The 22,608-nt window shown below is 32.0% G+C and overlaps 1 protein-coding gene across 3 annotated transcripts; it reads right to left on the bottom strand.

Moving 5' to 3' along the window:
- Positions 1–3,204: 3,204 nt before the first annotated feature.
- Positions 3,205–14,669, bottom strand: LOC133338883 (1-phosphatidylinositol 4,5-bisphosphate phosphodiesterase). Of its 3 annotated transcripts, none has more exons than XM_061547008.1 (13): positions 14,482–14,669; positions 14,333–14,392; positions 12,375–12,521; positions 11,427–11,506; positions 7,536–7,772; positions 7,300–7,466; positions 7,015–7,225; positions 6,692–6,950; positions 5,201–6,630; positions 4,916–5,119; positions 4,697–4,853; positions 4,476–4,622; positions 3,205–3,321 (listed from the first exon to the last, which is right to left on the bottom strand). In XM_061547008.1, the coding sequence occupies exons 1-12, from the start codon at positions 14,659–14,661 to the stop codon at positions 4,488–4,490; spliced, it is 3,267 nt and encodes a 1,088-aa protein (XP_061402992.1). In that variant the 5' UTR covers positions 14,662–14,669; the 3' UTR covers positions 3,205–3,321; positions 4,476–4,487. The 3 variants fall into 3 exon arrangements, with proteins under 3 accessions (XP_061402992.1, XP_061402990.1, XP_061402991.1); XM_061547006.1 differs by having other exon boundaries at positions 4,533–4,622; XM_061547007.1 differs by lacking the exon at positions 11,427–11,506 and adding an exon at positions 9,038–9,117 and having other exon boundaries at positions 4,533–4,622.
- Between the last annotated feature and the right edge of the window lie 7,939 nt (positions 14,670–22,608).

The raw sequence follows: 22,608 nt of genomic DNA, 5'->3' as shown, positions 1-22,608 counted from the left end.
ATCAAATCTATTTAGGGTAACATGGCTCCCGCAAAGAATTACTTTTTATGACACATTCCGCTTTGTTAGTTATGTTTTAAAGTATGGTGCCGTTCAAGTATTACGTAAGCAGATTTCTTGCAATTATATATCCCGGGTCCACCCTGTCATCAAAAGTATACATAGCTCTTAACCCAAAATTAGCAAAGCAGTGACCCTCCATACCCTATAGTGCTTACGTAATACTTGAACGTCCCCTATGAGGAGTCAGCAAAATGGTGCCCACCCCTTCCCTACTGGTTTTATTGTATAAAATAAAAATCCATTTTGTTTTTTTTTAATATATATTTTTTGTTTTATTATTTTTTTTCTTTCTTTGTTTTTATTTTCTATAACTTTTAATTTCAATTGTTTTTTTTTCTTCTTCTTTTTTAATAGGTTTCCTTTACAATAGCTTATGTGGTAATGAGAGGGATACGTCTTGCCATTTGTTTGGTTTTCTTTTGTTTTAGTTTTTCTTCTTCTTCTTCTTTATAATACCTTTTTGATAAGCTTATATAACTAAATAAATTGATTTTCGACATTATGTTTTGCTTGTAACTTTTACAATGAGTTAATATTTTAAGTTTTTGTAATTTATTTTGTTAATAATTTCATTTTGCTTCGATAGGAACAAAAGAAAAAAAAAACGTAGAAATAAATATTGAAAAATGTTTCAAAATTAAATATATATTTGAATTGTTGTTTATATGCGAGTTATGTGTGTTTTAATTGCCTTTAAGCCAAGTTCGTTTACATTCAAATGAAAGAAAAAAAATATGTAAGGAAATGTTGTTTAGTCCCAACATTTTGTTTTTTTTTTCTTTTACAAAATGTGGGCAAAATAATTTTCTTTAATTTATTTCTTTTTTTTTGTTAGTTCTTAATTAAAGAAAATATTTGTTTTGTTTTATATATGTTTTGGTATTTGGGATTTTTCATAAGTTCATACGCAGCGCAGGTTTTGTTGTTTTTCTTTATATTTTTTTATTGTTTTCATTTAGTAATTTATTTTTATTTGTTTAGAAAACAATATAAATATGTGTTCTTTTTTTAAATTAAATTATTGATTATAGAAAGTATGTTTTAGTTTTGGTTTTCATTTTCCTTATGGGTTTAATTGAAAATTGTTTGGTTTAAATTAGAAGTATTAGAATTATGTATCACATATAAAAGTTAATCCAAGTTTTAGTGTTTTTTTTAATCATTTTTGGTTTCCATTACAAAATTGTTTGTATTCTTTTTTTAGTTTAGAAAGCTTTAAGCATAACAATAAACTGCTATTTTTTTATGGAAATGAAAAAAAAAAATTTGAAAGAAAAAATAATAAATAAATAATTCAAGTGACAAAATGGGAAATGTGGACTTTATGAAAGGATTTCAATTTTATTTTGAATAACTTTTAAAAAGTTATATGTATTATGTATATCTTCTTTGAAAAAATATTTTCTAAAGTCCACATTTTAAATGAAGTCACTTGGCCATTTTTTATTTTTTTTTTTTGCCTGTGAAAAAACCACACTGATATCTGTAAGGTGTTATAACAATATGTCATATACATACATCGTTAATATGTATGTATGTATGTTGTTTTGTATTTTTGTTTTTGTTTTGAGTTCTTGTTTTCAAATGATTATTTTCATTATTGTTTCGTTTTTGTTAAATTTATTTCTTTAGATTTTTCTTTCTTTATCTGGAAAATAAATGCTTTTATCTGTTAGAACAAATTTTTTGTTTTGTTTCTTTTGTTTACAATACGGAAGAATTTTTTTGCTCAGTGTATTTTCTGTGTTAGTGTTGCTTATTGTACTATTTAAAAAAATAAATAACAAATAAAATTAAGTGGCCAAATTATCATGCAATGCATCATTTAAAGATAAAAAAATTATGGAAAATGAGGTTATGGCGTATTATTTGAGGGAAAATAGCTTGGATACGATAATTTAGGGAATGTTGTGGAGTTGAAGGAGATATTCTTAAGGAATTAGAATTTGTATCGTTTTAGTAATAATAAGTTTCAATTCTTTCTTTTTAAATACCACACCAGATTGAAAACTAAATTTCTATTTTGAATCTTAAGAAGATTTCCTTGATTTTTGTCTCCAAACCATTAAGGAAATTGGGAATGTAAAAATTTAAATTACAACAACAATTAATCTCTCTCTGGAAATTTTTATAAAACCCCTCAAATCCTTAGCATTAAAGTTTTAAAACTAATTCAGCAAATGGAATTGTTAACTTTTGCAATTTGTAATATTTTTCGTTTTCTGATTATTTCTTTAAATGCACAATGCATTACATAATTTGGCCTGTTGTTTACAATAAATTGTTGTTATTATTTTTATTTTATTAAAAATGAATTACTGAACCCTTTGTATTTATTATGGACCATTTCTTTTTTGGGACCATCATTGGGTTAAGTAATTCCATAAATAGGTGGTTAAACGGAAACTCTTTGGGATTTTTTTATTTATTTATTTTCATTCAAAATACTGTTATTATTCTTATTATTAGTTTTGGATACATTTCTATAGAGATTTGTTTTATTTATTTATTTTTTTATTATAAATTTGACTAGATTTATTTCTTTTAAAATTACTGTATATTATTTGTTTATTATTTTATTTTGTATAATCGGTGTATATTTGTTTGGAATTTTCATGTTTTCTTCTCATAGCCTGTTAATATTGAAAAATACAAACTAAATTTTGTTTTACGTTTATTTTATTTGTTTTAAATATTTTTTATTTAATTATTAGTTTGGTTTTTAAATATTAACAGTTTCATTTAAGTGTTTTCCTCTTTAATAAATATTTATTATTATTTTTTTAACTTATTTCACTTATGAATAAATTATAATATATTTTATATTTTTATCTTAGATAATAATAATAATTTCTCTTAATTTCTGATTTTCTTACACAGTAATATTTCGATTGCATTTTTCTGGTTTGGTTTTTAGGCCAAATGCTTTGCTTTGGTTATTGGCCTTTGTTTCATGTCGAAAGGAAATACCCAAAAAATCAATGCCTCATATTTTTTTCTTGGCTTATATAGAAAAATAGTCTCTCTTTTGTTTTAGGTTCATATATAATTCCCCCTTTGCTTGCTTGGTTTTTTATATGAATATTATTATAAAAATGTTATTGATTTTGTTGTTTTAAAAATATAATATTATTGTTGCTGTTGTTGTTGTTTTGGCATAGTTTCATGGGTATCCTCATTGGGCAAATCCTAGACATAGAATTCCGATTTTCCATGTAGTTTATAGGCCTCTTCTTCCACTTTGTACATATCTAAGAGCTGTAAAAATTAAGAAAAAAATAAGTAAATAAATATTATTTTAGATAATAATTATAAAAATATATAACATTTTCTAATAATACCAATATAAATAACAGCTAAGATCTTAAGAAGTGAGGTTGTGTTATTAAAATGCTCTGATAGAAAGCTAAGAATACCGATTAAGGAAAGGCCCAATATTCAATTAAGGAAAGGTCAGTTGGACACGTATAAAGAGAACTAAAGGTCATGGTATCTCCATTTACATGAAATCGAACGGAAATCTATTTCTAAATCTGAACCGGTTATCCATTTGAACTACCCAACCCATGGTAGCCTTTCTATATGTTTTCCCGTACCTATTCAGAGTAAATACAGTATAAAAGCAAAATCTGTTATTTCCCTAAGGGAAAAGTAATCCATTTCCAGTTTCATTTTGGATTAAAAAAATAGTTTGTAGGTAAAATTTTAAAAATAGTACTATTTTGTCTGTAGGATCTTAAAATCATTGCATAATTCTAGGCACTACTATACAATTTTGAATATCAAAAATAACCTCTACTAAATTTTACTATTTTTTGGAAAGCATAAAGGAAAAATTGTAATAGTAGTAAAACATTTTAAATTCTTGCAGATTGTGGAACGGGGTCAACATTTGGAATAAATAAAAAAAAACATTAAAACATATAAGAGAACTTCAGGCTTGGCATGTTAAGTTGGGTTATTTTATTGTAAAAGAATAAAATAGAACGACTTCCAATATGAAATTTGACATTTTATACAAAGCCAACAGCCAGGCCTGAATCCTCTTATGTGTTTCTCCCTTTAGAATTCCGATAATTCGCATTTGCATTGGTACAATCATTTTTTCTTACAAATTATTGAAATTCTATTGAAATTCAAACAAATAATTAATTAATTACTGTAAATATTGTTGCCTCTTCATCTCATCTGTTTTTTTCTGTTTTGTTTTGTTTTGTTTTGTTTGCAATGTTGTTAACATTTGTTTAAATATGATATTGAGTAAATGATAATGGAATTAATTAACATTCAACAATGTAGTTGTTCATGATCCTGATTGGTGATGACGATGGTGATGATGATGATGATGAAATTCTACGTGACTACTACTTTGTTTAGTGTTTTTTGTTGTTTGTTTAGTATTTTAGCATTACATAAAGGCAGATCTACTTTGCTACTGTGTCATTCTGCGGCAGTGTGTCGTTTAGTACCTTTTGTACGTCAGTACTAAATTCCTCGACTTGTTTGCTATGGGCCATTTTTAGTTTTTCCATGGCACGGCCCTGTTTGACACCAATTTGCTGGAAAGGGGAAAAAATAAATTGAAATTCAATATTTCCAAAAATCACAAGAGAAAATAAAATTCTCAACTCACCTTTTTCTCTTCCATAAAACGTTTAATGTTATTTTGTCTTTTCTCTCTTAGACGACGATCCTTTTCGTTTTTAGTCTTTAATGTTTTGTCGTTTTGTACCTCCTTGGCGGTATCGGCTGAAGTCTTGGCCTGTTTGGCATTCAAATCCTTGACATCTCTGTACACATGGACACATTAAAATAAACTTAATTCCAACAAATTCCATATCTTCTGACTCACCTTGCATGCCTCTCTTCCAATTGCTTGATTTGTGATGCCTGTACGGTCAACATCAATGCCTTCATGGCCTCTTGAGAATCTTGCACATGCTGACGCAAGAGATCCCATTCCTCCTTCTTGTGTTTGGCAATCATTTCAGTCCACTGTTTGGTTTGTTCGGCAATGGCATTCTTAATGGCCGAGTCATTACGGATTTCATCCTTGCTATAATGAACAAGAACAACAACAAGTTACAAATCTATTTTCCAACAAATTCAATTTCCCCAATAAAACCCCCCGCCATACCTCTTGCCCTTGATCAATTTATCAATGGCAGCATTCTGGGTCTTCTGCACAGCCATACGCTCCTTGGTATGCTTCTTCTTCAACGTATCCAATTCCTTGTTTTGCTTCTTGGCCACCTTTTGGAAACCCTTTTCGCTACGCAAAGATTCCAATGTAACCGGCTCAAACACCAATGGAGCTTCCTTCTTCTCCTCCTCCTTAGATTTACCAGCATCTTTGGCCGCACCACTACTCTGCTCCTCAATACCCAATCCCTTCAATTGTTCATTTTGTTTCTGTGCCGCACCAGCAAAACCTCTGGGATCCGAAAGCATAGCCATGAAATCTTCAAAGCCATCGGGTACATAAATCTTCAATTCGATCTGGACAAACAACATGGGCAAGGACATGGGGAAATTGGCTTCGGTACGCAGCGATACATGGCGATAGCCCGCCTGCAGACCATCCATGGGCAAGATGCGTTGGCCAATCATTTTGCCGCTCTCTTCATAGACACCGAAACGTAGCACAGCCAGATCGGGCAAGACCACTTTACGGAATACAAAGGGATCTTCATTGTAGACGGGATTGAGGCCGTTGTTGGGCACCAAACGGGTACGGAATTCCTTTTTCACTGTATCGGAGGGAAGACCAAACATATCGACTTCAACGTAGGTGCCGACCTTCTTGTCGGACAAGAACTGGCCGGCAATGATTTTCACCGAACACTGGGCAGCAATGACACCGTCCACTGGCGCATCGGCGAAGGGATCGAAGTCCTTGTCGGAACGACGCATGAAATCGGGTTTCAGCAAATAGCCACAGCCACCGTTGTACTCGAATTTGCCCTGGTTCAGTTGCATGGGCAAATCGGATGTTTGGAAGTTGAGTGAGACCATCTGGCAGCCGGCATTCCAGAAGACCTGAGGCATGTAATTGGAAGAATCGGCACGTGTGCCCTTGGGATAAATTCGAGACATTTGACGTTTGTTGTAATTGACAAAATCGATGGCATTCTGTTTCAGGTAATTCATGCCGGCCGACTCGGCGAACGAGGACATATTGTGGGCAATGTTCTTCTCAATGGCCTTATCGAAGCCCTGGAATTTAATGGGCTGGGCATAGTTGACCATCGACGAAAGCCACGGGTGGACATTGGTTGTGGAGCCACTGTAGGCAGCTGGTTGTTCTCCGCCCTCGGCGCCAGCACCTTCGGCCGGTGCACCATCCGGGCCCGGTTCAGCTGCAGCTTCTGGTGGTGGTGGTGGCGGTGCTTCTTCTGGCGGTTTGGCAGCTGTGGCATCTTCGACGGGGTCGTCGTCGGTTTTCAGTTCACCCTTGAGCCACAATTCCAATTCGACTTTTTCCACCTCGGGTTTCATGCGTTTGTTTTTGATCATGATTTTACGTTGTAATTTGCAAGGCGGTGGGAGTGGCAAACCAGGTTCCAACTACAAAATAAATTAGAATTTTAAACTCCCCAAATGAAATTGATGATGAATGCCTATTTACCGGGTGATCGGGTAGAGGTTCCTTTAACAGCAGCTCGCCAAAGAAGTCATCACAGTATTTGGCTAATTTATATTGCTGGGCACGATTGCAGTGATTTTCGAATGACAAAATAACCGGATAACTGGAGGCTACAAATGCACAATCGGCAATGGCTTGTATGCAGTCCTTGTACAGAATTTCAGTACAATAGGCGTGACCGTGAGTAACAATGGGTTCTTCATCTTCACCTTTGCCATTCCAGCAATCCAACTCAACACAGCTGGGGGGAAAATAATCTTAGTTAATTTGAATTTCCATTGGGGGTGGTGGGGGGTATTACTTACCGGCATCCTGCCAACATAGTCTGCCGATACATTTCCACCGATGATTTACCACCGATTTGTCTGCCTGACAAATAGGTATTGTGTGAGCTATTGATATAGTAATGGGACAATGGCTGTTCCATGTCCATGTACATGTCAAGACGATCCAGGAATACGGGAGCATTTTCATCGGACATCAGGTAACGCTTAAAGCCATCTAAAGAGAATTCACCTGGATATTCGGAAGAAATTAAAAATTATGGTTTTCCAAGCTACTCTCCCCCCGTGCACTCCATCGATACCTACCAGCCTTTTTTCTTTCCTCGCTCAATTCATAATCATTGATAATTTCTGTACAACGTTTCTCTTCATAGAGGGGATATAAAATTTCGTTCATGCGTGGATCACGCTGCTTTTCATTCATGAATTGGATAAATTGTTCGAGATTTATCACTTCGGATTTGCCTTTGGTTCTAGAAACAAAAGAGACGATATATGATTTCGAATATAAGAACTTAGAAGTGATGTCGATCTCGGCTTACATCGTTGTAAACAATTCCTCAATGTCATTTCGGGGACACACTTTGTGATACAAGGCATAAAATTTATCGAATGTAAATTCATCGCGGGTCATCACTGCACTCTTGTCATCGGGCAGTCCACAATCTTTGATACACTGATATACCAATTTCTCGGTTTTGCCAGAGGCGAAGGTCTTGGCCACAACTTTGATGGGAATTTTCCCACCTTTTTCCACGGAAAATGATAAACGCATCCAACTGTAAGGGTAGGTAGAAGAAACGTACAAGGGGATCATTACTAAAATAATTTCTCTGTTGAAAATAAGAAAATATATTTATATTGTAATACATGAATTTACAAAACCTTACCTTGTCTTTGGAGACTATTGAGGTCTGATTTAACTCACCTGTTATGACATGGGGAATTTTATTTTTTCCTCACAAATGCCTGATTTTCCTTTTTTAAAATAGGACTATGTTGTTATAGATTTTACTAATTTTAGTTTACACAAAATCTTCACGGCCTTTTTTAATATAGAAAATAACTGAAAAAACTTCGCATTGTTAATTGCTTTGCTATCGTTTACAAAATTCGTATCGCTTTATTTGAAAATTGTAAACAAATTTAATATAAACACACATTTGTGTTTTTTTGTATAGAATTGTTATGGGAGTATATAATGTCCTTGCTAGTGGTGTATTGTCAGGAGATTCAGCCCATACTTGCAATAAAAATTGCAAATGCAATGAATGAAAATGTTGGAGGATTTTACTGTGTTGTCCTGAAAGAGACTCACATTTCATCTCCATCATCATCAGCTGCCGCTGCAGGAGGGGCAGAGGCAAAAACCAACAGCAGCAGCTACAGCAACAGTATTATTATCATTTCTTCTCAATCTCAATCATTTCATGGGGAATAACATTCATGATAACTTTTCTATGATGGTTGAATGGCGGGAAAATTATTATATTCTATGAAAGGGAGAGCGAGTGAGAAAGGACACCAGGAGTATCGAGAGCTGGGAGGTGGGCAAAAGGAGCTGCATAATAAAGTGCAGGATTTTTCATAGTAATGCTGAAAAACCTCGGTAATAAGGCTTCTACATTTGTTGCTGCTGCTACGGCTATTGTTGTTGCTGTTGCAGCTGTAAAACTTGAAAAGCCATAAATTATCAGCAGGCCAAATGTTAAAGGTCAGATGTGATTTTGCCATTGCGAATTGCATGTGGAGGCTGTTGGGGACATGTGAAGCGTATGTGCTTCAATTATCTGTGCCACTGATTACAGAAACAAGAAAGAAATCAGTCCACTTGGCCATTATTTAAATTATTATTAAAAAAATTACTAACAGAAATGTTCCATTCATCCCAGGCATTGACATTTTCATTTCCTCTACTAACAATGTTCCATTAATTGATTTCGTACTTACCTTATACTATGCTAGGCAACACTTTCCAACTTACCGTTAACCGATTTCATTTCCTTATTACAGTGAAATTATTTATGAAAAATATTTGACTTACTGTTTCATTAAATTAGTCGTTGGGCAGACATTGGTGGCTTTATTATTGTGAGTAATGTGCCGTAACCCATCTTGCCAACGCTAGAGTGTGCGGTCGGTCGTTCGATCGGTCGAAAGTGAGGTTAGTTTTATTTAAAATGTTAGTGTGTTGGATGGTGGAGGTTGTGTTATTTTTAATGCCATATAGTTAGGTTGACAAAATGTCATAAAAACGTGCATTGTTATTTTGGTGAAAGACACAATTGCAATTTGACAAACGTTAAAACAAACGAAAGATGTGTAGAACGAAATAGTTATAAGGCATGCAAGAAAGAAGAAAGTTTAATACAGATTATAAATAAATTGATATTACAAAATAAATAAGAGAACAAAATAAGAAAAGAGTGAATATATAAATTTTGAGAGGAAAAAAATAAACGACAACATATTTTGCAATAAAAATTATTAATATTTTCTTTGCTATAACAAAAATCCTTAAGGCTCAATTTTTTCTACGAAAAATATTTTTATTCCTGAAAGCATTTTTCCTATACAAAATCCTTAACCCTGATGATATATATTTTCTTTTAAAGACATGATGACCTTTATTTTCAATAGTAACAATCTTCTTTTATATAAAGCCTCATTAGTTTCTATAGAAAAAATCTTCAACACATGAGAAAATTTTATTTCATTAAATGCTTATAGGGCAAAAGGTTCCGACCTGTGAACAATTTCCCTATTGAAAAAATTCCACTATTCTGGGAACTAAATTTTTCTAAGGGAATACATTCTTGAGCAATGAGAACCCAATGCTTAGTTCTGAAACCCATTTTTCTATTAAAACACATATCGCAGTTTTGTTTTATTTTCCCTAGAGAATATTTATTATTTCTTCTATAGCAAAAAAATCTGAGAACACAAATTTTCAACTTGTTCTGTGGTTTCTATGGAATATATTTCTGAGGATACTTATTTTTCTACAGTACAATGCTATAGGACCAAAGGACACATTCATTTCTTCTTTTTTAACATCTCACTCTCAGGACGCTTTTGCTCCATTGAAAAAACCTCATCACAGAAGACAATTTTTTTAGGGAAACAATTCTCACGACCTGATTACGTTACCTTCTACAAAGAAGACACTGTTCACATTTTTCTTTACTATAAGCACTTCTTGGCAAAGAAAACTTGCAATTCCAAGGAATATTTCTACAAAATGCAGTCTAAAGACACTTTTTTAATTTGAAAACTATGTTCAGACATAAGGACCGATTTTTTTGTAACTTCACAAAACTGAGGACCAACGCTTCCTACTGAAAAATTCCACAAAAGACACATTTGTTTCTATTGAACAAAATCAGTATCCTAGGATTCATTGTCTTTTATTGAGAAGGCAGAGGATACATTTGTCTCATAATAAGTCAATTCAATGCGGACTTTTTTTCCTAAAACAAAATCTTAAACCTAGGTTGCTACTGAAAATAATTCCTCTTCCCTTAGAACTACTAGTTTTCTACGAAAAAATCTTCTGAACTTTTTGTAATGAATAAAACCATCATTTTTTGAGGGTTCATTTTTTATTGAAATAAATCCTCAATTCCGAGAAATCTGGCGAAATGTTACATGTTATATAAAATACAGAGGGTTGGGTAAGTTCTATCCAAAAATTCCGCCCATCCTAGTGACATTTTTTATATCGCTATACAAAGTGGCGTATGAGCTATGTATGTTGCTAGTACGCCACCTGTTCCCTACATTGCTTTGACAACTTTCTGCAGTTGGTATATTTTTTTCAAAACAATATGGAAATGATTTCTGAGGATTGCGGGCCATCATTAATTGTTCCGGGTATGGCCGGCAACATTGCCACCATAACTAATTTACAAAACAAATACCAAAATAATATTATTAACATATCGTAAAATAAATATCAACAGCAACAATGTGGCGGCAGTTATGCCACATTAAGAACGACAACACAAAAGCCGGTTGGCAAATGGTCACCACAAAACAAAACAGTAACAGGAATGGAAATGGAAATAGAAAACGGAAAGCAAAGTGTAGAAATAATAGAAAAAAAAAATAACAAAGCGACAGAACTTTGACATGCAATCGAAGGCGTACTTCGACCACACAATGTCTGAAACGGAAGTGTGAATGAACGCTTAAGACATGCACACACATACAGACAAAGGCACAAACACACACATAATAGAACGCAAAAGAAACACAAATAACTTGAAAATCATTAAGAACAGAAATATGAATCGCATTTGCATATTTATTGGTTATAAGTGAGTGGTCGTTAGTGGGTGGACAGACAAACAAACAAATGTCCCCCTGGTTAGTGGTGCTAACGAGTTTTTGTTGTTGCTGATGTTGTTATTTTTATTTTTTCGTGGACTTACTGTTTTTTCAGACACATCATTGGACATATATTATTGGCCTTAACATTGTGGGTAATTTTGCGTAAACCTAGTAACCAAATCTAAGAGAAATACAAAGAGAGAAAACACAAGGGATGTTGTTAAAAAATCTGAAGGTGGTTAATCTAATTTTAGAATTTCGAATTGTATCTTTGAAATGAAATTTTGTAAACACAAAGTTCGTTCAACTTTCACATATTTTTCATTGGGACTCGTCTTTTTGATTGATATCGATTTCAAAAGATGTTGATACATTCTATTAAAACTTTTCAATACATTTGAAGGCACATATCAACTTAAATCCATTTTAAATAATATTCTTCATAACTTTGTTTCTCAAAATAATCCTCCGCCCCATTCATTTCCTTGAAAAGATTTCATTGTTTGAAAATAATTATGAGTGATGTGAGTTTTTTCTCTTTTTTTTTTCTTCTTCTTCATCACACAATTCCATCTTTGTTTGATTTCAGTTGTTCTTTTTTACTTTTTGGTTTGGGTTTTGTGGCATTTTTGTGCCGCTAGTTTCCATGGCGTTATGAAGAACATTTGATGTTGTTGTTTTTATTGTATAAAACTGCTGTCAAAAAATTGTTAGTTTGTAAAAGTAAATTATGGCAGCAGGTCCTTTGTTCAGTTATATTTCATTTAATGTGGGTAAAAACTATAACTTTGACTAACAACTTTTTCTTGGGAGTTTTCTTTTTCACTGTTGTTGTAGTTGAAGATTTTTTATATATTTTGTGTGTGCACTTGAAATTTTCTTCCAAAAAGTACTTGTTAACAATTTTTTTGGATTGCTTTGGAAAGTGCCAAAATTGCTTTCATTGCTAGTCACACATTGTGTCCATAAGTGTTTCAAATTTATTTTTTTTTGTTGGTCATTATGCTATTGAATTCCAAAAAAAAAAAACGAAACATTTTTCAATTTACCTTTGCCGTATCCGCATCCGGACACACTACATGATGATATGTTATATTTATATAATCTGTATTGGAACATATTGTTAACGATTTTTTATCCAGGGCCGCCATATCTGCACCACATTTTTTTGTGACTTTATCGAGAATTTTCGGATCCTAGAAAATAGAAAACAGAAAAAAAATCAATTTAACAAAATACTTATGAGGAGAAAATATATTTTTTCATTGTCAATTAGTCAACAGAGATGAGAAAGTTTACTATTAGAATTTCTTTAGATGCCCTTAGTCATTGGAAAAATGTTTCTTCAGGAAAATTTCGCAGTCTTGAGGAAAAATTTTTAAAAGTCCTCAATGTCAATGTCCCCAGAAAATGTCAATCGGTCTGAAAGTTTTTATTTAATCTCAGTCTGTTCTACAGAAAAAAACTACCTCTCGAGTCTTTTCCTTCTGTAGCAAAGACAGAGGACAACTTTTGCTCTACTATAAAATATCTTAGATTTTATATATTCTCTTGTTGTACAAAGTGGCGTATGAATGATATATATTACTAATACGTCACCTGTTCACTGTATCGCTTCGGCAAGTTTCTGTCTTTAAATAGCCTCAAATACCGAGGACACCATTTAAAATTCTGAAGGACTACGACTTTTAAAACTTAATTATTTCCAATTTGAAATATATTTGTTTATTTCCCAATTTGCTTCCTATCTCTCTCTCCCTCTCTTTCTAAAAAATAGAACCAAATATCAACGGAAATGCCATAGATGCAACGAAACTCTACGTTCATTAAATAAAAGAGGATATTTTATTAGGAAAATAACAGGAAATCAAATAAAAACAACAAATTGCCATCATATCACAAGTATTGAATGTTGACAAAATGACGACTGTAGAGTGTTTGAGAGTGTGTGTGTGTGTGTGTGTGTGCGTGTAAGAGACAGAGAGCGAACGAGCAGAGGAACCAATGGAAAATTCTCATAAAGTGTCATCGTAACAGTGATGAGATTAACTGTAACATATTGAGTGAACACGAAATGCACGAACGTGCTAAGGAGTGGGGTTGGGGGGTAGGAGAAGGCAAAGTAAATAATTCTAGCATTTCCTTTTCGCATGACATCAAGGTTGATATTAGTAAGGATTAAAGCAAGTATGAAAGCAAGAAGGAAATATTGATAATGATGAAACTGCACTTGCTGCATATGTTCGGATTGTCGGATTGTTTTTCACCATTGGAAACGTCATGGCGATGATGAGAAAGTATGGATAGTAATATTGTTGATATTTAAGTGCAAATTTGTTTGCACACAAACACACACACACGAATCTTTTTGTCTGTTTATTTTTTAAGATTTTTGATTGCATCTTAATCATGTCAGGGTGGTGAGGGTTTAAAGGAAAAATCATATGTTTGCTATAATTCAATTTAGTTGTAAATTGATTCAAGCGTAATCCTAAAGGGCAAATGGTAAATGAAAAAACTGCGGAATATCTTAAAAAATTATATTCAAAAAAATTGTTTAAAATTCGAAGTAGTTCGAAGTTCGAAGTTATGTTGTCCGGATTTTATGTTTTAATATATGGTGACAAAAAAAATCACGATTTTAGAGCTACAACCTTTTATTATGTTTTTAGTCCTTGAACAGTCTTATAACCAATCGGATTCATTTATTTATTATTTTCCCCCATGCTAATAAGACTTTATTTATTTCTTTAATGATTTTCTTTATTTTAGTTATCCTCTCTTTAAATCATAGAATATTATTATATTTATAATACTCCCATGGAAGTAATTATTTTCAAAATAAAGTATCTTTCTCCCATCCCTTCGTTTCCTTTATTAGTTTAAGGAAGTTAATTAACATTGAAAAGGTTAGTTACATAATTAAATTGTTGCTGGTGGTAACAAATACCCACACAAAAGCTTTTATTGGTTGTTCACCAAAAACCCTTAATTTCCCGCTACTTACCTTAGGTACACCACCAGCTCTTATATCACTGACTTGACATAATTCGATGACATCTCCTTCCTGAAAAAAACAATAACAACAACACAACAAACAGATTTTTACAAGTCATTTCAACGATTTCTGATTTGTGTGACAGAAACTTCACTTACCCTTCCATCACTTTTCCAATATAAAAAGAAACCATATTCGTCCACTTTAAATAAGGCATCCTTTTCAAAGTCATTATCTTTGGTTTCCTTTTCATTTTCGAACCAACGATCGAAGACACAGCCAGTTGTTAATTCCGGTGGTACCGGAATTATCCAATCGAACTCGTACTTTTTAGTCATGTTTTATACCCCACACTCTGTTAGCCTGAAAACGGCTAGACGACCACTGTGGCAACGATGACTATGTAATTATTTCAACGAACGAACGAAATAAATTCGTCCGTCTCTATGTCTATAAAGGCGATTATGGTTGGAATTTTACACTTTACACTCTCTTAGATAATGTAAACATTTGGCATTTGATTAAGTTGAAGTTCTTTTCACTATTATAAATAAATTTGTTTGTTACTCTTCCACTCTCATTAATTGCTTGTAAAGGATTAACATGTCACATCTCTTATTTAGTTATATTAATTCTTTTTGTTGATAAACACATTTAATTTTGTTTATTTTCTTTTATATTTCTTCTAGCTCTGCTGTTCTTCATTTGAGAGAGACATTTGATGACCTTTGGTATGTATTTTAAATTGTCACTCGTAGCCTCTCTTTTGAATTATTTATATTTGGAATGTTACAGTTAGTGTTGATCATGTGTTTTGTTGCTGAAAAAAAGAGAGAGAAGAAGAGAAACATTATTTAATTAGGATTGATTGTAATAGAGAAAGGAATGATAGATTTTTATAGGAAAAATTCCACCAATCGTATTTGATGGTTCTAAATCAGTGTTGAACAGTGCAAAATTGAGAATAAGTCTGTGAGAGCGTAACTGAGAGATCATAGTCAAAAATGACTGATGAAAAGAGAATAAGTGTTTAGCCATCACCGCTATCTGACTATTTTGTGCATGAGTGTTCTAAACAAAAAGAGAGAGAGAGAATCATTGATCTAAAAGTCAATCTGAATTAAATGGTAGTTAATAGTTCAAAGAAATATCTGTATTTGGCTGGAGGGTCATTATTATTCCCCTCAAACCTTTCCTCCCAAATAGGAAAATATGTCAAAAATGTGTTGTAAATTATTACCACATTAAACAGTCACAATTTATATTTAGCCTACTTGTAGTTGCCTTCATTTTCTATTTTTTTTTTTCAAAATCAAATAGATATGGCACTCTGTTATTGGCAGACATCATTAATTTTAAGTGACTTTATTTTTATCACCAAATGGTGTTTATATTTTCCTTTACGTGAGTACAAGTTTGCTGTATTAAGATATTGTACGTGCGTGCAATTTATGGTTTGGTCTTTAAACTTTTTTGTGGTGATTCGTTTTCCTTTCTTTCAAGTCCTCTAAAATATTTTAGTGTGGGACAATAGTATCTGCAGGGAAATAAACATCATACCTTGTTTTGTGTTGGGAAATAATTTATGAACCTTAACATGTTTTCCACATAAACAGACGAACAATTGGGCGGAGGCGTACTTTGGTCTGTTTTGTTGTCTTTTTTTAATGGGCAGAAAATTACTTTTTAAAAGCTAAATTTAGTCGTGTTGGCGGTGGTAAATTAAGTTATGGGAATGAAATAAATATTCTTTCAGTTGGGTACAGATAATGAGATTTAAAGGTGTAACTAGAAGGGAAATGATGATTGCATCCTATTTTCAGATACAGATTTTTAATAAAAAATTGCGATTCGTCATAAATTTTAATCTAAACCATAAACTTAGAAATCTAAACCTTATAAACTTAGGAATGTTTTAAAATTAAAAGTAAATATTCGCGAAACTTAAAAATCGGCTTTAATATTAACATTTCCCTTGAATTTTTCATTGTGTGTACCCAAATTTTACATACTCCCAAAACAATGTTTTAAAATCTATTTTCTTAAACATATTTTGTTTAAAATTTTCAATATGTTTCCAGAATGTAAAAAGTAGAATACCAAAAAAAATCTCATTTCAGGTTTATTAAAACCTCATATAAAATTCAATTAACTTTCATTTCCCCAAATAGTTTGGTTTTCGTAACATATCTATCATGGGACAACCGAAAAAAATCACAATATTTTTACAGTGGCATTCTGGCTAACCATTTTGCCATAGTTAAGTAAGAAAATGTATTTTCGGTTTTTTCCTCTTCTTCTTGGCAATACAAGTTGTTTTAAACCAACAGATGAAGCAATGAAATGGGAATTGAAACGAATTGAACAGACATAGAAATAAGAAGAAAAAGTATCAAGAAGAATAGAATGACAATACAAAAAAAAAAAAAAATAAAATAAAACATTTATGTGGTGTAGAGGATATTTAGGGAATATTGCAGTTGGTGAATGTTATTGTCTACATATATAGACAATAAAAATTTTAGTGAAAAATTATTATTTTTCCAATCATTAAATTTTAATCAATTTAATACCTTTATAATCCGAATAAAATTTTGCAATCCGGATTAAGGTCAGCAGTCAATTATCCGGATTAGCGAGATTTTACTGTATTTTTAACCGGAAGTTCTTCGCCTCTTGCAGTTTTGATATTTTATTTAACATGTACCTCATGTGTTTTCATTACAAAATTTAACAGTAATTTTGTTTTTCAACAATCAATCCATGCTGTTGATAAGAAATATAAAAATGCAATCATCATTCCTTAAATTCCCTGCTCTGTAAAAAAATCCGTGAGTTTCATTTAACCAAAATCATATTCAACGCCCACCAATAATTTTTTATTGCACTGCTTTAAATAAAATTAAAAGAATAACAAATGCCTGAAAGTATGCTTTCAGCATGTTCCCACAAAAAATCAGTGCATACTTTTAGGTATATTGCTTTATCAAGAAAAAAATCGACGTTTGGTTGGATAGACGGATGGATGGATGAATGGCAAGAATATTAACAGCATCGATAACAATTTTTTCCTGTTTGCATATTTTTAAAGATTCTATATAAATTTCACAAAAGTAAGACCTTTGCAGCCGCAATAAATTAACGCAAACATCTGAGACGAGACGAGGTGTAGAGGTTATGGCAAAGCAGCAAGAGCTACAAGTCATAAAATATTGCATACTTTATGGCATAACATAATTTTTGTTGTTGGTGGTTTGTCAAAATGGCTGGCGTTTATTGTCGGCACCGTATAAGTAGCTGCTATTAAAAGTCAAAGGCAGGCAGAAGCCATCTATCTTTAGAGCAGAACATTCTTTGGCTTTGATATACGTAAAGGATTAACTATAAGGCCATATTTAAACACATTACTTGTATGTATCCTTGTATATACCGAAAGAGACACATATCCTCCATGTTCCACACACACGCGTATATGTTATATACACCTGTAAGTGTGTTTGTGTGTGTGCGTGTGCGAGACTAAGTGTGCGTGTCAATGTCAGGCTGGTGTAGAACCGTTTCATTGTCTGTTTATGTAATGAAAGTAACACTTAAGTCGTAATCTGATTTAAAGCAATTATGATAAAGTTAACAATAAAATAATGCATACTTTCAGGCTCAACGTTAGCATGCAACTTGCCTCGGCAATATGGATAGGTGTGTAGGTGTAATGCAAGTGACAAAGAAAATAATGTAGGCGTTCAGTTGCACAAAATGGAAATTAATAAGATAAAAGAGCTTTGTCTTTAGTCTAAAGGACAACTTGCAGATAGTGTTGCCACGTGGGAGAGTATTTGGAGATTAAATAAGGAAATTAAAAAGGACATTATTTTCCTGCAATTGTTCTAAAAATATTTTTCACATATTTTAGCTTTAATTTTGTAACATATTTTATACATTATTTAGACACCGTCATCTGCTATATGAAAAATGATTTTCATTCAATCATTTTTATTTACAAAAATCATTACAATGTAAAATATCTGACACAGAAGAAAATATATAAGAAAAAATATTGTAAAATATGTAATTGTATAAATAGTATTTTTATACAATTAGAGAGATTATCTTTTCACAAATGAACTAAATTTGTTCTAATAGCCCATTCTTTAATATTATCTGCAAAAAATGCCTAAAATTATATTTTTATTAAATTATTTTTATTTAATTTTTTATATTAGTTATGATAGGAAATTATAAAATGTTATTGATAAAAATGGGGTAGTGTTAAATTAGAGCAATATCAATTCTTTCGATCCTCTCTTTCCAATATCTTGGATGTTTATCAATGAAATTAGCTGCAATGGGAAATATTTGAATACTAAGCCTAAAATTATGCCTCGAAAAATTAAACAAATATTTGCAAATAATATGTTATGTTATGAAAACGTTGCATATTACACAATTCTATAGACAATAGAATTATTTTTCAATTTTTTTTATTTTTTTCCCTTCTTTAAATCTTGTGTATTATTTCCCAACAAAAATTTCATACAAAACATGATATTATTGAATTACACACTGCCCATGAACAAAAACTGGGCCCACCACATAAATTGTATGTCCCCACCGCCATTCAGCCAATAAGACAGTCAGTCAAAACAAGCGATAAATCCTTCCATGGTAACTTTACTTGAGGGTTTATTTTAATATTTTTTCCCTTTATTTTTCTTTTTTTGTGTGCGTTGCTCTCTTTTTTTCACTCGCTCTCCCTCTTCGGATTATTATCATCGCCCACATTAACCAGAATTTCAAATAGAGACACAAACAGATGCTGGCATTGATGAATGTCTAAATGAAAGGGATGTGATGCTGGTAGTGGTGCATGGGGAAGAAAACCATTGCTGCAATTGATTGCTTGCTGGATGGCTGGTTTGCTGACTGACTGGAGTTGTTATTGTGATTTTGTTGTTGTTGTCGGTTTTATTGGCTTTTTGTAATTTAATACAACTACATTCAAAGATTATTGGAAGGATTTTTTTTAACTTATAGGGTTAATGGAATTTTTTTCATTGATATATATTTCTGTATAAAATAATACGGTATTTAAATTAGGACTTTTTGTCCGATTAGCCTGGAATTGACAACTTAGATCTACTGGGTTTAATGTAAAGTACTATAAATCTATAATAAAATAGGTATGTAAAGTCGTACGAAGTCCTAAACATTTTATCAAAATATATCTAAACCTAGAAAATAAAAAAAATTATCCGCAGGAAATTCATCTTCTGAAAGTTCTCTCTCAGGAATTGGGGCGTATGACTATTGATGTTACTAATACGACATACATAATATAAATAAAAGTACCGTCCATATTCTATTGCAAATTTAGTTCATAAAAATTATGCCCCATTTTAATCGTAATCTGGTGATCTCCTTTGTAAAAACATATCAGTTAATTTTTCAATATTAACTTTTAATATTTTCTATATTTTATTTTGATTATGACATTCGAGCAAATTTGATAAATAGTTTATGAATTTTTCTCTGGTTTTTGTTTTTCCGCATCGTTGAGCAGCAACAAGAACGAGTCCATAATACGAGAAAGAGAGAGAAAGAGTAATTCATTCACTCATTTATCAATCATTTGAACGACATTGAGTTTCACAACAACAACGACAACAACAACAATAGCAGCAAAACCATTTATTTAACTACCAGCATTCTATGCTGTTGGCAATATTGTCGGTGCTGTTATGCATGCTGGTGATGGTGTTGCTGAGAGAGTGAAAGAGAGAGAGGAAAAAACGATGGATCAAAACAAATACCGAGTAACGGGTGTAAACCATTTATATGAATACAACTTTGGGGTATTGTATATGAGATGGGGTCTTGAATCAAACATTTTAATTCGCAAATAAACATAGCCTAGAAATATGCATTAATATTTGTACATATATTCAAATTTCAAAAAAGACAACATATTTTTAGTTAAAAGCCTAAAAACTGTCAACAACTTAGAAAATATTCATGACCAGGTGGGGCGTATAAGTATCGACATTAGTTATACGTTATGATTTAGGGATTGCCACAAAGATAATGCAAATATGCGAGTTAAAGAGTACTTTTGAATATAAAATAACAATGACCTACCTATTTTATTTTTTTTTTTTTTGGGCGAATGATTTTAAATCTTAGCTCTAAGCAAGCATTGCTCAGTACATCACGAATTTTTTGGCACATTTTCCCCTGATGAACCCCATCTTATGTATATATTTCATGCATTCGAAAACAAATTTACAAAACGTATTTCGGTATGGACCAGCAAATAGTAATACGCAATAAAAACACATATGTCGATGTGTAGGTATATGCAAATATTGATTTCATCTCCAAGTGAGTTTGCATGCATGTACTGCTGACGGTTGTTGTTTTGGAGTTGCGGTGAGGGGTGAGAATCCTGTACAGCAATAGAATGTTCATTTGTTGAGCATATCCCACTGTTATAAAAAACAAAAACGACAAAACAACAAATATCCCCTCAAAACGCTGCATTTTCAACATCCGTTTTCTTGTTCTTCTTTTTTGCAATTTTTTTATTGTGGAACATGACTGATGAATTGTTTTAGATAACAAAAAAGAAAACAGAAGTTAGAAGAAAAAAACTGGAGCAATCATGGTATGAAGTTTTTGAAAAATTAACTCTATCAAAATTGATTTTAGTTTTAAAATTGGAGAAAAAGAACACTGATAATTTATTATGATGTAAGTTACTGTGGTGCGTATAACTGATGATATTACTTATACGGCATACAGAACATGAGCATGTGATACATGTTATTGAGACGGGATTTTACTACAAATCCGAACTCTTTTTACCATTAACTCCGTCGATGCAGTAAAAATGAAGTTCAATCTTTAATGTGTTTTCACAAATTTAGTTTATAATCGGTTCGATCGAAATGAAGCAAAGTCAAGCGAATTCGTTTATAAAATTAATAACTTCAATCCTGACAACTAAATGGATGCCCCACTGCTCGAATAAATTCTCCATTCGTTTTGAGTAATTTTTTCCATTGTTTTTATTTCTTTCCATAAAAAATATATATTTTTTAAATAAGTCATTGTGTTTAGTATCTGTGGCAACAGATTGAATATAGAATAAATTACAAAAAAAAAAAAAAAACCGATCAATGCAAGACTTATGTATTTCTCAAACCACTTCCCAGTATCTTGAAATATATCGTCATGTTGTTGATGTCTCTTTTTTATATAAAAAAGAAAAGCATAAAAGAAAATAGTTTTACAAACTACATGTACAGCTGCTACCACAAAAAGGTCTTTAAGAAAAAAGGTAGTTTTTTCTTCTTCTTTGTTTCTTTCTTATACAAGATGACAGACTCATTAGAATTATTTTCGACAAATTGGGGTATGGAAGTTGAACAAAAAAATGTTTTTTGTTGTAAAACAGAACAATGAAAGGTTTGAATAGAAACAATATGTTTCTGTGTTACGTTTTAAAGATGATTTTGTTAGATAAACTTAAAGGGAAACGTACATTTTGGGTTTAAATTTTCCATTCAGTGGTGCGTATGAGTATTCGTAATTGAAAATATTGCGTATGATTTATTTATAAAAATCATACGCATGATAATCTAGTTTATCATTATACAATTTACATAATTTTAAATAATTAATAAATTAGCAGTTGTAGCATTTTCTTTGAAATTCCAATTTATCTAATTTTTAAAATATTAATTTATACACAGCTGCATTTATTATCCATAAAATAATTTTTTCAAATAAAAACCAATTTTTCCTGGAATTTTAACCCAACTTTTCATAATAATTTTATGCAACAATGTCTTTTTTCGTTCGTTTCCCCCTCCCCTTCCCTTCCATGTGATATTCGCAACCCTAGCATACATTTATATTTCTAGGAAACAACATTTCCATGCCAAGTTAGTTATATCTCCAGCAATATTAAATAAATTCACAGATATTAAAGAGGTCTTTGCTGCTGCTGCTGTTGTTGTTGGAAAATGAGCCAATTGTTTATGCAGTTTCCTAGAAGATGTGTGATATTCATAGGCAACTTTTGTTGGTTGTTCTCAGGTTACAAACACGTTTCACATTTTAGATGATGTAAATGAGATGTGGAGGGGGGAGAAAAAAATAACCAGAATAATAAAAACATTTTTCGGAAGGAAGATGCCACAAGATAAACACATGATGATGTACCGGCACGCACAAGTCATCTTTCTAATATCTTAAATTATGCATAAAATAAATGTAGACAGACAATT

This window comes from Musca vetustissima, unplaced genomic scaffold (genome assembly GCF_032173495.1).
Source record: "Musca vetustissima isolate MV318-11 ecotype Yass unplaced genomic scaffold, APGP_CSIRO_Mvet_v1 utg704, whole genome shotgun sequence".
In the NCBI taxonomy this organism is placed as follows: Eukaryota; Metazoa; Arthropoda; class Insecta; order Diptera; family Muscidae; genus Musca; species Musca vetustissima.
The sequence above is the reverse complement of the archived record's forward strand: the minus strand, read 5'-3'. Positions and strand labels throughout refer to the sequence as shown.